The 13972-nt window shown below is 40.6% G+C and overlaps 1 protein-coding gene across 3 annotated transcripts in view; it reads left to right on the top strand.

Annotated features, from left to right (window-relative positions):
* Positions 1-13972, top strand: part of EPSTI1 (epithelial stromal interaction 1) — a 96012-nt gene that overhangs the window by 8463 nt on the left and 73577 nt on the right. For all 3 annotated transcript variants that reach the window (XR_003532774.1, XM_027674308.1, XM_027674309.1), the window contains exons 2-4: positions 7129-7187; positions 9164-9247; positions 13684-13757. Coding sequence is in view for 2 of the 3 variants with exons in the window: in XM_027674308.1 (XP_027530109.1) it covers positions 7129-7187; positions 9164-9247; positions 13684-13757 (217 nt within the window). In the remaining variant the exon portion in view is untranslated. The remainder of the gene's footprint in view (positions 1-7128; positions 7188-9163; positions 9248-13683; positions 13758-13972) is intronic.

Genomic DNA, 13972 nt, shown 5'->3' with positions numbered 1-13972 from the left:
AAAAAATTACTCTACAAAACTGTAGGTGGATGCTTAGCAAATCCTTGTTTTGCCCACTGCCCAGCCACCAGTGGGAGTGCTAGAAGGGTAATTTGAATTATGGACAATCTGTTCAGAGCTGAACTCTGTATTTGTTACAAAGGAGAAATTTCCCAACTCCGTCTTCCAGGCTTATGTACTAATCTTTACAGCCCAGCGGGGCAATTCAGAGATGCCCAGCTTTGTTGTGGTCAGCAGCCAGCCTTTTCTCCAGCCTTTGGTTGCAGGTCTATGTAAGACAATAATTATAGTGTTAGGCTGGGCTGTGGGGGTTGCTGTGTTCCTTATAATGCTTGGAGGAGGGGAGGAAGTCCTTCCAGCTCCTGCATTGGAAGTTTTTTTTGGAAGAGCTTGATTTGCACAAGCCCTGACATTCCCTTGATGGATAGCTTGATGAGGAGCTGTGATGAGGTTATGAATAGGGAATTTATAGGAGGATGCTGTGTTTGGGCAGGGGCAGTAAAAGGACAAATTCTCTGATTCAGAGGCAGCATAGGAGGATATACATTGTTGAAAAGAGAGGGGAAACAGATGAGCATGCCACCATCTTAAGTCCTAATCTTCATGTGATACAGCATCTGACCTGCTGAGCTCTCCAGGCACACTGGCAAGACTGACTTGCAACACATGGATGCCTCTGCAGGGGATAGCTTGGCTCAGCGCTTGGTGTTGCCAAGCCCAGCATCTGGCCTGCCCATGTATGGATGCTCCATGCTTCTCACAGCTAGTGATTACCAGGTTTTCCAGCTGGCTCTGGCATGCTGGCTACATCCCTGACACTGTGCTGCACTGAGATAGCTGCTCTAGGACCTCGGGACAGCATAAGCATAGCCATGTCTGACTTCATAGACTTTGCTGGGTCTGATGCTAATCTATAACACGCCACAGTGAGTTCTGCCCCTTTGGTGTAATCTGACCACAACCATAGGCTGACTAATGGCACATCAGCGTTTTACAGAGGAGAGAGAAAGCTGTGCTCTGGACCAAATTTGGGCTGAGAGCTACCCCTTGGCTCCCTGATTTGATCCATCACTGTGGCAATTTTCTTGGAGCTTTAGAACCTGGTCGAGATCATCTAAAACAGGGTGCTAGCTGAAGCACATCTTTCTGATATGCTAAGACCAGAACAAGCTGCTGAGTCTGAGCTCCATCTAAACTCTTGGAAATTCAATTCCAATTTTCATTTTTAGTCTTTAGGCCAAATTTTAACTTAAGGAATTTTCTACAAGCATGTGGTAAAAGAGGAACCTCAGGTCCCTTTCTTTCCTGCAGGATTCTGACTCATACTTTCTCATGGGCCTCTCTCTGCTGCTGTTTCATTTCTCACTCTTTCCCTGTCCATATTCACTTCTTCAGGATTTAAATCTTTGCTTTATCCCAAGGCCTCAAAATGTCAAAAATGTTGGCGGTTCTAATGAAAGCTTTAGCTAACCAGAGGGACCAGATACAGAAGTGAGTTACCATGGCTTAATAAGCTTCCAGCCATCATTTGAACTGTGGTAATTAAGTACATTCCTGGCCTGTGGCAAACACAGGACAAAATCCATGGACACAGAATTTTGATTATAAACATTTCCTTCTAATGCAGTTCATTTTCTGCCTCTTGTGCTAAGACCACACATGCAGTGAGGGTGAATCCGACAGTGTGTCATGCTAAGCCCGAATAATTCACTTTTGTCTCTGAGCTGCAAACTAGTAAGATGCTGCTGCTGATAAAGATGGAAAGCCAGACCCCCAAGCCTACATGCAAGGTTTGTACACCCTCCCAGAGCTCTGCTTAAGGCACTGCTGGGACACAGAGCATATTGCTTGGCTGAGGTCTAGAACTGTGGCTGTCAGTTATCGTTAGCATCTGGCAATGTGTGGATTGTGAAATAGGAATACCTAACAAGTTGTCTGCTTGTTGGGATTTGGCATCTTGTAGTCCTCTGGTTTGGCAGCTTCCATGGTGCTCAGCAGCATATGGCTGTTCCATCAGGCATGGGAGCCTTGGTGAAAACAATATTTTGTGGTGCCATGGACTTGACAGCTCTTAAAACAATTCCTGATAAATGAATGTAAGAATAAGCTTAGCGTACCTTTGAAGGAAATTTAACGGTTGTCTTTGGCAGTTTGGTCTCTTTTCCATTTTAAATTCGGTCTCAACATACTATTTAATGCAGTATTTCACCCATATCTTCCCCTGAGTCCCTCCTTTAGACTCAATCTGCCCCGGTCTTCTTCCCAAGCTTTTGTCAACTACATTCTTGGTTTCTACATTTTCTTACACAGAGCACTTTGCCTAGCAGAGCAAGATATTTAGCTTTAAGCTCTGTGGCATTCATGTATCAATGCAGCCGCAGTATAAAACACAGTGGAACTGGAAATAGTTTATAACAGCCATTACTTTTGTAACTCTTTAAACTATTTCACACTTCATTTGGAAAGCTCTCCAGTGGTAGATGGCTGGAGTAGACTTGAGAAAAAACTGAAGAGCACAGCTCTGCAAAAAATATTACTGGTGAACCGCAGTTCTCATGTGGTTTTTCAATTTTAGAAATAAACTATTTTATACAAACTTTTGAAGAAAGTAGAACAAAAGTTTTGATGGTCAATGCCCTGAAAGCATTGAGAAGGTGTCCTTGAGTGGTGCTACTTAGATAAGTAAACTTATACACAATATTCAGAATTTAAGGTTGCAGATATGGTGTTTCTTGTGTTGTTGATCACTCATATTGTAAACTATCATTTCAGATTTTCTATGACTGTATTGCATGTTTCTCCTGACATATATCTCTCTATTTATATGTATATGCTGTGTTTGGTTGGAGTAGAGTTTATTTCTTCACAGTGGCTGCTGTGGGGCTGTGATTTGAATTTGTGACCAAAACAGTGTTGATAACACCGAGATGTTTTCATTACTGATGAGCAGTGCTGACACAGAGTCAGGGCCTTTTCTGCCTCTCTCCCCACTCCACCAGTGAGTGGACTCAGGGATAGGAGGTTGGCAGGGGACACAGTCAGGACAGCTGACCCCAACTCACCAAAGTGATATCCCATAACAGATGGCATCATGCTCAGTATATAAAGCTGGGAGAGGAAGAAGGAAGGGGGGGACATTTGTAGTGATGACATTTGTCTTCCCAAGTTACACATTATGTGTGATGGAGCCCTGCTTTCCTGGGGATGGCTAAACACCTGCCTGTCCATGGGAAGCAGTGAATAAATTCTTTGTTCTGCTTTGCTTGTGTACACAGCTTTTGCTTTACCTATTAAACTGTTTTATCTCAACCCACAACTGTTCTCTCTTTAACCCTTCTAATTCTCTCTCCCGTTCCACCAGGCGGGAGTGAGTGAGCAGCTCTGTGGTGCTTAGTTGCTGGCTGGGGTTAGGCCACAACAATATGTTGTTATAACGATATTTATAATCCCACTACTGTGGTATTTTATGCCTGTCTGTTTGAAAAATCATAGAAGGTTCCTTCTTGTTTTTATTTCAGTATAGATACATTCTCTTATTGGGTTATAATTTTCTTACTCTCATTAATATCTGTTGAGTCTCTGCAATGAGTCGATACATTCCCATTTTCTGTGGAGAAAATATAACAAAAAATTCCCTTCAAGGTTAATATGTTCTATAAAGGTAGAAGAAGATTTGTTTTTCTCTTTTGAAGAGCTATAACCAGGTTAAGGTGTTCTTCCCACCTCTTCCAGTGACTTCTGTATTTGTATTTATAAAACAATCCTATCTCAAAGATAGGCTTAAGTCATAACAATTAGAATCATTATTAGGGAAACAGTAAAGTTAAATTCTTTATAATCTTTTCTGGCTGAGGATTTTGAAGCACTTCCTATATTGGTATAAAGCACAAAAAGTCTGCATACAACTGATAGCTTCAAATCTTCACATTTCCTTAATTGCTACCCAGGTAAGTAGGATAATTTGCTCCAGATTTGTGGCTACTGTGACAACCCAGAAACTGACTGGAATATTAAATTGACAGGCTGTAGCGGGTTTTATAGGCTTTACTGGATCAGAGGTTTTGCCTGAACAAAGAAATGACATGCAATATCCTACAAACTGGATAAAAACATGAGGTGAAAGCTGGTGGTGGGGTTTTGCATTAACTTTATTCCTTCCAAAAAAACCTCAAAAAAATAAGGGATGCTAAGTGTGGGTTTTAGAACTGGTAGGGTACATGGAGTCTCTCAGGTAACAGCTCCTCTGGCTCCTCTCCTGCTGTAGAATTGAAAATCCAGGACCAGTTCATACCCTGATTTTCACCCATCACACAAGAAGTTTACTGTGTACTTGCTCTCCCTTTCTCCTCATCACGGAATCATAGAATGGTTTGTGTTGGACCATAAATATCATTTAGATCCAATCCCCCTGCCATGGACAGGGATCCTTCCACTGGACCAGGCTATTCAGAGCCCTGTATAGCCTGGTGTTAAACATCTCCAGGAATGGGGAATCCACAATGTCTCAGGGCAACCTGTTCCGATGCCGCACCACCCTTACAGTAAAGAATTTCTTCCTAATATCTAATCTAAACCTACCCTTCTTTAGCTTAAGGCCATTTGTGATCCCAATACCCAAAGTTACACTCTGATATATCTTTCCAGAGCCCATGGTGAACACTATAAAATAAGATAAACTCAATAATGCTTTTTTTCCCTATTGTTTTTTTTCTTATAACTTGGACTGAAAAAACATGTAATACAAAACCAAAGCATATAGTATAAGCATTAGGTAAAAGACAAAAGTTGGTATCCTGTTATCTCTTTCCCTCCCCCACTGGAGACTTGGCATCCTCATTTTATTTTACTTTACCTTTATTCAATAACATGGAAATCAATTTGGCCTTAAATTAAGCACTCTTTTAACCACAATGACTCTTAATCTGCTCTTCAGAAAACAGATGGTAAATGTAGTGTCACCTCTACCCCTTTTGTAAACTGATTGATCTTTGCTGTATTTCATGTCCTTCTGAACTTCTGAAGGTGAGGTCATGGTCAGATGTCAGAAGAGTGCCCCCATCTGGCCTCTTGGACTCTGAGCTTTCCAGCCAAAAAGCAGAAGCAGATAAAGGAAATGATTCATGGCATAAGGGCTAGATTTGATACAGTGATTTCTCATATATGTTCAGATAAGCAGAGGTCCCTGCTTTCTTTTAAACTTGATTCTAATTTAAAGCAAGTCAACTAAACAAACACTGTTTGAAGTCATCAAAGTACATGGTATAAAAATTCTTCTGCCCTTTAGTGCTATGAAACAGTGTGATGTCTGAGATGCACTGATTGATTTATGAGAGGTGAAAATATGTAGCCTTGCAACCCACAATTTCAGCCATTTTTATCACTTCCAAAGGGACAGGAGTGGAGTGTAAAAGGTACTGAATTTTTGTGTATTAACTAGAGAGAAATATGATTTTAATATCTGAAACGACAAAAAAAGTTACTAAAAAATTCTTGAACCAGATAAATTGTGCAACAGCTTGTAAAAGGCACTTTGGGATAAATTGTAAAGGCTACTTCTCAGTCAAATAAAGAAAAATCTGAAACAACATCACTGATGGGGAATGTTACGCCATGAGTGAGGTGTGTTGTCAAAGCTTCTTTTAAGTAATGGTTGCAGTTGTGTGATGAATGCCAGTGGGGCACTGCTGCTCTCTTAGCTCCTTCCTTTGAGAGTCTGGAATTCATTGGAGAGGTGAAGAACAGTCTCACAGTCTCAGGGGCACCAGAGTATGCTGGCAGGAAGGGAAAGGATCATATTAAATGGCACCACTAAAGCTCACAGCTCTATCTTTACTAGTTTAATCTCATAAATTAATCCACATCCTCCTAGAATAAGTCTTCAAAGAGAAAGAGGTAATTGGATATAAATACTCTCCTTCCCAAACCCTGAGTTACACTGATACGGCAGCAGACAGCTTTTGGCACTTTGATCTCTGCATGATTTTCATTTCCCTTTTAAGTCTTAGTCTTGGGCCTCATTGTTTCATTTCTTTTCCACAGCCAGCTGTACTTTCTCTGCTTCCTAGCTTGTCCTCCAGCCACCCCCTGTGGCCCTTCCTTAAGAGCATCAGACGTCACCCCTCATTATTCTTTGTTGGCTGCTCTTCTCCTTGTGCTTTCGCTGCAATGAAGCCAGGTGAAATGTCTATGCCCATGTGTGCATATAAAACCCTACCAAGAGAGATGTGAATTTACTCTGATACATGGGGCCTACTGCTGCTTAGTGCATTTCTGGTAAATCTGCACCCCCATGGCACAGCTTCTGCTGAGCAGGAGCCATGTAAACTACCCACGCAATACACCATGTAGATAAAACCCTTTGTCTTCTCCAAGTGGAACTGACATGTTTTCATCACTCTTTTGATCACCTCGAGTCTCTTAATACTCTCTGAACCCTGTCATGCCTCTTTGCTGTCATGCAAGATTGATAGCTCCTTGAGACAGCAACTGCATTTTGAATTAAGTCTAGCAAAACAGGGTCCTTGTCCTGATTCAGTGAGTCACACCTTAGGCATGACAGCAAGATGAATATGTCCAAGGAATTCCTGGTCTCTGAAAGTGTAAGGCTGACAAGAAAACCGAGGCTCAGTCTGAGAGTAAGTCACCTGGGTCCATCACAAACAGTATGACTTTGCATACTCCTTCGACAACGTTTGGGCAGACTGCTTAAATCCACAAGGTGCTTGGTGCCCTCAAGGTGTGGGGTGGGACTGTCAGCACCAGTGCTTTTCCCAGTAGACACCCAGTGGTGTTCCACATGGAACATTTTGGTTCAAGGAAGGGATTTGATTCGAAATGCATGAGATTTGAGGTCAGCAGTTTAGAGTGAGACTTGAATAAGAACAGCGAAGACTATGCTATACGTTTCTGAAAATGTTATCCGTGGTATCTGCTGTCAGCTCCAAATATAATAAGTATTTCTAGAGTATTTACCAAAAATTCATGAAGAGCTGAATCAGACTAAATACCAGGTTTTTTATGAAGTTATTTGCTAAGACAGTAAAAAACTGACTTTTTTGATAAAGGCACGCCCTTCTAGTCCTGCTTTTGTGGAAACAGGAAAAATAAGAGTGTTTTCTTTCATTTTAGTGTCAGCCCATATGTCTTGGTAACTCCAAATGAAACCAGAAGAAAACAGTTGCAGCAAAGTAAGTTGAATTGTCTAATATGGTAAGTTGAATTGTCTAATATGGTAATACATTATTTCTACTTGAATAACTTCAGGGTTTTGTGCATTTTATTGCTCTTGCAACTTTTATCCTCATTTTTACAATGGTTTTATATGTGCAACTGTGACAGTAAAATCAGTACTACGAGCATTCTCCATCATCATGTAGCTTTTCCGAAGATTGACTCCTCATCTGGCTACACTTCATGCACAATAAATCTTGTTCAGGAGAAGGGTTGTGGTAATTTCAGTGTTGGAGCTGTTCAAGATTACTTCTACAAAACTACTGGAATTAGCTCTAGCCAGCTTTTACAGGACTGAATTCATATTGGAGAACCCAACTTTGAACAGTCTCTGGGTCATCAGGAAGAAGAAAAAATATAGATAAGAAATATTTTTGAAAATTCTCCCATGAGGAAACAAAAGTAACTACAGCCACTGTTGGTTCTTGAATCTGCATTTAAGATTGTAGGTGGCCTTTTCAGTGAAGCTAGTAAAGGTCATTATAGATGGAAAGTATCTGTATATATACACTGACTTTTTCTTGGCTTAGAGTCTTGCAGGTGAAAGTAGCTAAGCGGGAACACCCTGAACCTCTACCAGAAAGATCTTTCATTGGCAAAGTTACAGACAGAGTCAGTTGTGAAATAAATTCTGTATGCAGAGGTGACTGAGCACTGCAGTCCTGCACTCCTGGCCATTGATTTATGCAAGATATGAAAGCTGAAGGAGTGTGAGTCAGCACTTCTCACATCTTGAGCCCTCAAGGAAACAATTCAATTAAATCCTTCTCAAACTTTGTGAGTTTGGCTGAAATGCTTCACCATCAGGCTATATGGGTTATGGGTTGGGTTTCCTTTGGCTGCAAGAAATAAAATTAACTTATCCTGAATCAAACCATAATCTTCTGGAAGGATGAATAGCAGCAGATCATCTTAGACCTGCCTGTGACATTAACAGCAAAGATGCTGCTACTCTAATAAAGATCTGGTTTCACTTTGTGCCAGCAGCATGTAAGATCTGAACTATGCCAAGTATTTACGTTTTGGATACTGGCAGAAATAGGACCTAGTTGAATGCAGTCTCTACCTAAAATGCTTGTTTTAAAGGTGAAATAAAAAGCTGATATCTTTTTTGGGTCTCTTTAGAAACTTGCTCACGTAGTGGCTTTATCCTCTAAGAGGAGACCTGGTGTTAGCGTCTGATAGCCATAGCCAGCCATTAGGAAATATGATTAGTAAGAGTGAAATGAGCTCCTAAAGCAACTGAAGTGATAATGTAAAACACAGGTTTTGTTGGCCTTGCTATTGGAAGGAATTGTTGGTTTTCTTCCTCTGGCAGTTGATAAAGAGAGAAGTTAAATCAACCAGCTATCCTAGGGCATATGGCTGGCACTCTGGCTGTGTTGCCTTCCACCGACTACACAGGGAAATTGCTGCCCATCTCACATGTGGACACCTATGTTGAAGTGTCTTAATCTGAACCTGATTCATGCATTCCTCTTGCTTTTATTTAAAGAGCATGTGGTTGGGAGGGAAAATTACTTCTCATTTCCCTACTGGGGAGCATTATACCACAAACATTTCCCTCCATGCAGCAGTAACATCTTAATTGTAACAACTTCTGCTTTACCTGCAGGATTAAATAATGTGGCTTTTACCTACAGGGTCCCAGAGGTTAAAAAGCAGTCTTTTAGCAGTCCCTTAGCTGGTTTTTGTTTTGCTCTTGGGGTTTAGTCCTGGGGTTTGCTCACCATTAGAGTCTCGAGGTAGGGAAAACATTTGCCTTGTTAGCTGATCGTTGCAGTGACTGAGTAACGTCTTGGGGGTGTCTGCACCCCTTGAGAACAAGTTTGTTCCTGGGTGGTGTTCAGGATTACATGTAATTAGCAATACTGCATGCTTTTTAGTATTCTCTCTAACTTCCATATATTTGTTTCTTTTTATGCCTGTTCAGTTGCTAAGAAAGAGCTAGATGACCTGGAGCGGTGGAAGGAAGACCACAGGCCAGGGCCGATTACATTTGTTCCACAGAGATTGGGTAAGATGTGAATCAGCATTTGCACATTGCAAAATTTTGTTTTCCAGAACATGAGGCATTTTTCACTTTTTCTCACATGTTACTTATTAAAGAGATTCAGTATCAATAAGGGCTAACAGGAGCCTACTGTAGGTGCTCTGTGCTTCTTGATGGTCATGGCAATGAAGATGTTTCTCAAACAAAACAGCATAGATTGTCACTCAAGAAATATGCTGAGATCAGAGTAGAAAATCTGTGCTAACATTTGGGTAAAACAGGTGGATTATCCCTCCTGCTGTTGACACTGTCTTTGGTTGATGTCTCTGAGGGAGCACACATTTGCCATTAGTATGAAGATGGACTGCACGTGTTGGAGACTCTCCAGTTGCCCACAAGAATACTCCTCTGTCTTAAGGGCTAGTATGTGTGCTTTCGTGACTGCTGGCTCTTGAAGAGGCGAGAATGATCCCTGTAGCTTCAGCGTTTGTAGGCTAAATGTGCATGAAGTTCAGTATTACCAATTTTATAAAAATAACAACAAAGATAAATAAATGAAAAACAGGATAAAAAGCTACAAGAACTGAAGTCCCCGTGAACTGGTGTGTTTGCGAAGATAACATCTTTTCTAGACAGGTTGTGGCGTTTATTAATATAATAAATAATAAACCCACATGACCCCGTTGGTTGAGGGTTCAAACAACCAAATCTGTTTATTGGAAGCAAACAATACCCTTTATATGCACTTTAAAACAACACGTGATTCTCTTAACCAATCACCACAATGCCCATGTGTGTAGGAGTACATTCAGGACTTCATGTCCCAGGATGCCCCTTCCAGCACCCCTAAAAAACGCCACCTACAACATGCAAGAGAAACTGTAGATCTCTTCAATTGCAACCACTATAAAATATTTAATTTAGTCATATTTCAGAGTTACTTTAAAAAGAATTAGAAGACAAGACCAAACCAACTCAACCCAAAACAAATCTTGTTCAGAGAACAGAACTGCAAATTGTGTTGAAGCAAGAGGAATGTTATTAGAAGTGTTTTACAAGTAGCAATCTTCAGACCTGTCTTGTTTCAGTATCTTTCTTTAATGTCTTTGGCACTAAAGCTAGGAAAGAGCTGATGAAACTTGCTGACAAGACAACTTTAAAGCATCATCTGTATAGAATATGATGGGATGACCTAGAGAAACTGACTAATAAAAATCAGGCAAAATTAATTCTAGCAAATTGAATTATTATAACGATGCCTTTACTAGTTTTATAAACCTAGAGCTGCCCTTCCTTCCCTCGGCTATCATAGGAGAATTTGGGGTGCATGGTGCAGGCTATTGGCTACCTTGACCTGCAAATTAAGTTCTTTTTTTGCCATACTACACATGATAAGTTTGCAGTGGGATAATGTGTATAAAAATAGATAGCAGGTGGGAGATAGAGGAATTTGAACTGACTCCAACCCAGACTTGGTTTTTAGATCAAGGTGATAAGGGTCCCACATATTCTGCCCTGCAGCCTGAATCAGTTTGCCGTGGTGGTAACGCCCTGTATTCCCACCATCACGTGCAGTCGTGTGGCCAGACATAGTCTTTGTGAATTCATGAATAATATCTGCTTCTTGCTTGTAAGTCATTCCTAGAAGACATGCTTCTGTCACAAGAGGATCACAAAGCTTTTTGCTCAAGAAAGTGAAATCTGAAAATAGAAATTTGGTGTATGGTGTCTATGTAGAATGTGTGCGGGCTGGCTGCGTGACTGAGGATGTGGTGTCAAAGCTGCAGGGACTGGTTGTGGGGAGTCTTACCTTCTTCTAGGCCCATAGCATTTAAAAACTTCCTTGGGGAAGAAGCAAATTAAGAGAAGGAAAAAAAAAGTAAGAAAATATGATCCCTTCAGTCATTGTCTAGCTGCAACTTAGACTCCTGGAAACTGAGACACTATGTTCAGTGCCTCTGAAAAGAGGTAATGTGCAAAGATTATTAGATCTTATCATTCCCACAGGAACAAATTTGGAGCTGAAGAGAGCTCAAGGAAGGAGAAAAAAATATAAGTGGCATCTCTAATTTCACCACTGCAGGTACTCATTAAGGTAAAAAAAGTATCATGTGTTGTTTTCTCAGTGATTTTAAGAGATTACACATCTAGTCCAAATCACCAGAGAATCCTTGAAGTTTCTTAACACTCATGTTTTCCATAGGGAAATAAGTATTCTGGATTTCAACTCTGTAATATTTGACTGGCAAACTTGCAGGCACCGTGGAGAGATAAGAGCAATGAAGGATGGAAGTTCTACCCTCCTTCATAAGTAATGAGTGAAGCAACAATTCATGCCTGATAAAATGGTCTCTTTTTTGATCATATCATATACAACCAGTCACTACATACTCTGACTTCAGCAAAATATTTGACACATTACAGCCAAACCTTGAATGAATTAAACCTGGCTGAAAGGCTATAGGCTATAGCTAATAATGATCAGAAAAATATTTGTTTAGAGATGATGCTCATCACTACATGCAAAGAAAGTACAGTGCACACAAGAAATGTTGCCAATAAAAGGCTAGAAAAAAAACAGAGATCAAGCATCCAAAAGATTTAAAAACTTGTTTAGTAGCCATTTTATTTTCTAGACCTGTGAAGGAGTCACTCCACTCAATGCTAGCTGTATGCTTATTGCTACTCTAAGCTTGTTGCCTGTATACTCTATGGCCAGTCTTTTTTGAGAACTTATCCTACAGATTTATTTCTGTGCGTAGAAATGTTGCCACACCTAGGGAATTGATCTCCCCTTCACTGAACCTCACAAAAGCACCTAAAGATTAGTTACCTTCCATTAGTAAGTGCAGGAAGCTGCCTTTAGAGAAGAGTGATCCCTTCTGAAAGACCTAGTATATTTGTCTTAGATTTCATAGAATGGCTTGGGTCTGAAGAAACCTTAAATATCATATGGTTCCAACCCCCCTGCCATGGGCAGTGATGCCACCCACTAGACCAGGTAGCTCAAAGCCCCATCCAACCTGGTTTTGAACACTGCCAGGGGTGGAACATGCACAACTTCTCTGGGCAACCTGTGCCAGTGCTTCACCACCTTCATAATGAAAAATGTCTTCATTATATTTAATCTAAATCTCTCTTCTTTTGGTTTAAAGCCACTCCTCCTTGTCCTATCACTACATGCTCTTGCAAAAAATCCCTCTCTAGCTTTCTTCTAGGCCCTCTTAAGGTACTAAAAGGCTTCTAGGAGGTCCCCCTGAGCCTTCTCCTCTCCAGGCTGAACAACTCCAGCTCTCTCAGCCTGTCTTCATAGAAGAGGTGCTCCAGCACTCTGATCATCTTCGAGGCCCTCCTATGGACTCACTCTAGCAGGTCTATGTCCTTCTTATGCTGGGGACTCCAAGGCTGGATGCAACACTCCAGATGGGGTCTCACATGAGTGGAGTAGAGGGGCAGAATCAACCTTACTTGACCTGCTGGCCATGCTGCTTTTGATGCAGCCCAGGATATCAGCATGTCAGGTTGCATAGATTGGTGCAGCTGCTTCTGTATTTAGGAGGCACATAGAGGAGAATTTCTCATTAAAACACGAAGGGAAAATACACCCCCTACCCTCCGAATGGAGTAAGAATTGCTGTTGATTTTTGTGACAACTGAGGGAATGAATTATTTCCTCTTCCAAAGCAAGAAAATACTTTAGAAAATAGTAGAGCAGAATGATAAAATCAAAGTCCTCCATCCCTTAAGCCCTAGTATCAAGTTCTTTATGTGGTTAGGTTTTTGTTTGTTTTGTTTGTGAGTTGTTTGTTTTTATTGAATGCTGAACATTATGGCCAGAGCTTTAGATGTTCTCAAAAGAGAGGCCATGCCTTTGAATGAGGACACCTTCTGCTACCTGGATATGAATGTGAGGTTTGTGGGAAAAGGCTTTGACTTCCATTTCGGAAAGGGGATTCTTCCTCGAGTGCCAAAACATTAGTTAGAAAATACTAAAGTGATAGCATCCCATTAGAACTGGCAGAGTCCAAGATCCTAAGTTTGATAAAAGATAAACTTTTTGGTAATAGAATTTCTGACTCTGTATGTGTGTGACAAACTGAGCGAAGGTGGGAATAGTTGGATCGAAAAATGAAAACTCACCTGCAAAGCATGACTGATTTTCTGAAAGTGGAATAGTTCCTCAGTACACTGATCATATACTGTAGAGACATATTTGTTGGTAGAGTGGGTGATACAGCGGATGCTCTGTAAATAATAAGCAAGTACTTTTGATGGATGAATAAAATGATCAAAAAGGTCTCCGATCTGTTCTCTTTAATATCAGACAGCTACTGTAATTATGAAAAATTTCCTGTATATGCATACATCCAACCTGTTATATTGCTGTGTTCCAAAATGACTGGTATTGGCAGCTAAAATGTTCATTAAAAATGCAATTTATATGTTTGGGGTTTTTTAAGGTGGAAAGGAATCAGAGGCTCAAGCAAGGCAAAACCAGCAAATGATGCTCATGCAATCTAAATACCAGCAAAAGGTCAGTAAGAATAAATTTGTTTATTTTTAGAATTCAAAAAAAGGCTTTTCATGAAGTATTTCTTATGACTATAAAATGAACTCAGAGATGCTTGACAGAAGAAAGTCATGAAACTGGAAGGAAGCAGCAGGAAATCAGAAACAAATGTTCTGCATCAAAGAAAATAAGAAATCTGTCCATAAATATGTAGCAATCTGTATCACAGATGATATAGA

Source organism: Neopelma chrysocephalum, unplaced genomic scaffold (assembly GCF_003984885.1).
Source record: "Neopelma chrysocephalum unplaced genomic scaffold, ASM398488v2 Primary Assembly neopelma1_25, whole genome shotgun sequence".
NCBI classification, from domain to species: domain Eukaryota; kingdom Metazoa; phylum Chordata; class Aves; order Passeriformes; family Pipridae; genus Neopelma; species Neopelma chrysocephalum.
The sequence above is the reverse complement of the archived record's forward strand: the minus strand, read 5'-3'. Positions and strand labels throughout refer to the sequence as shown.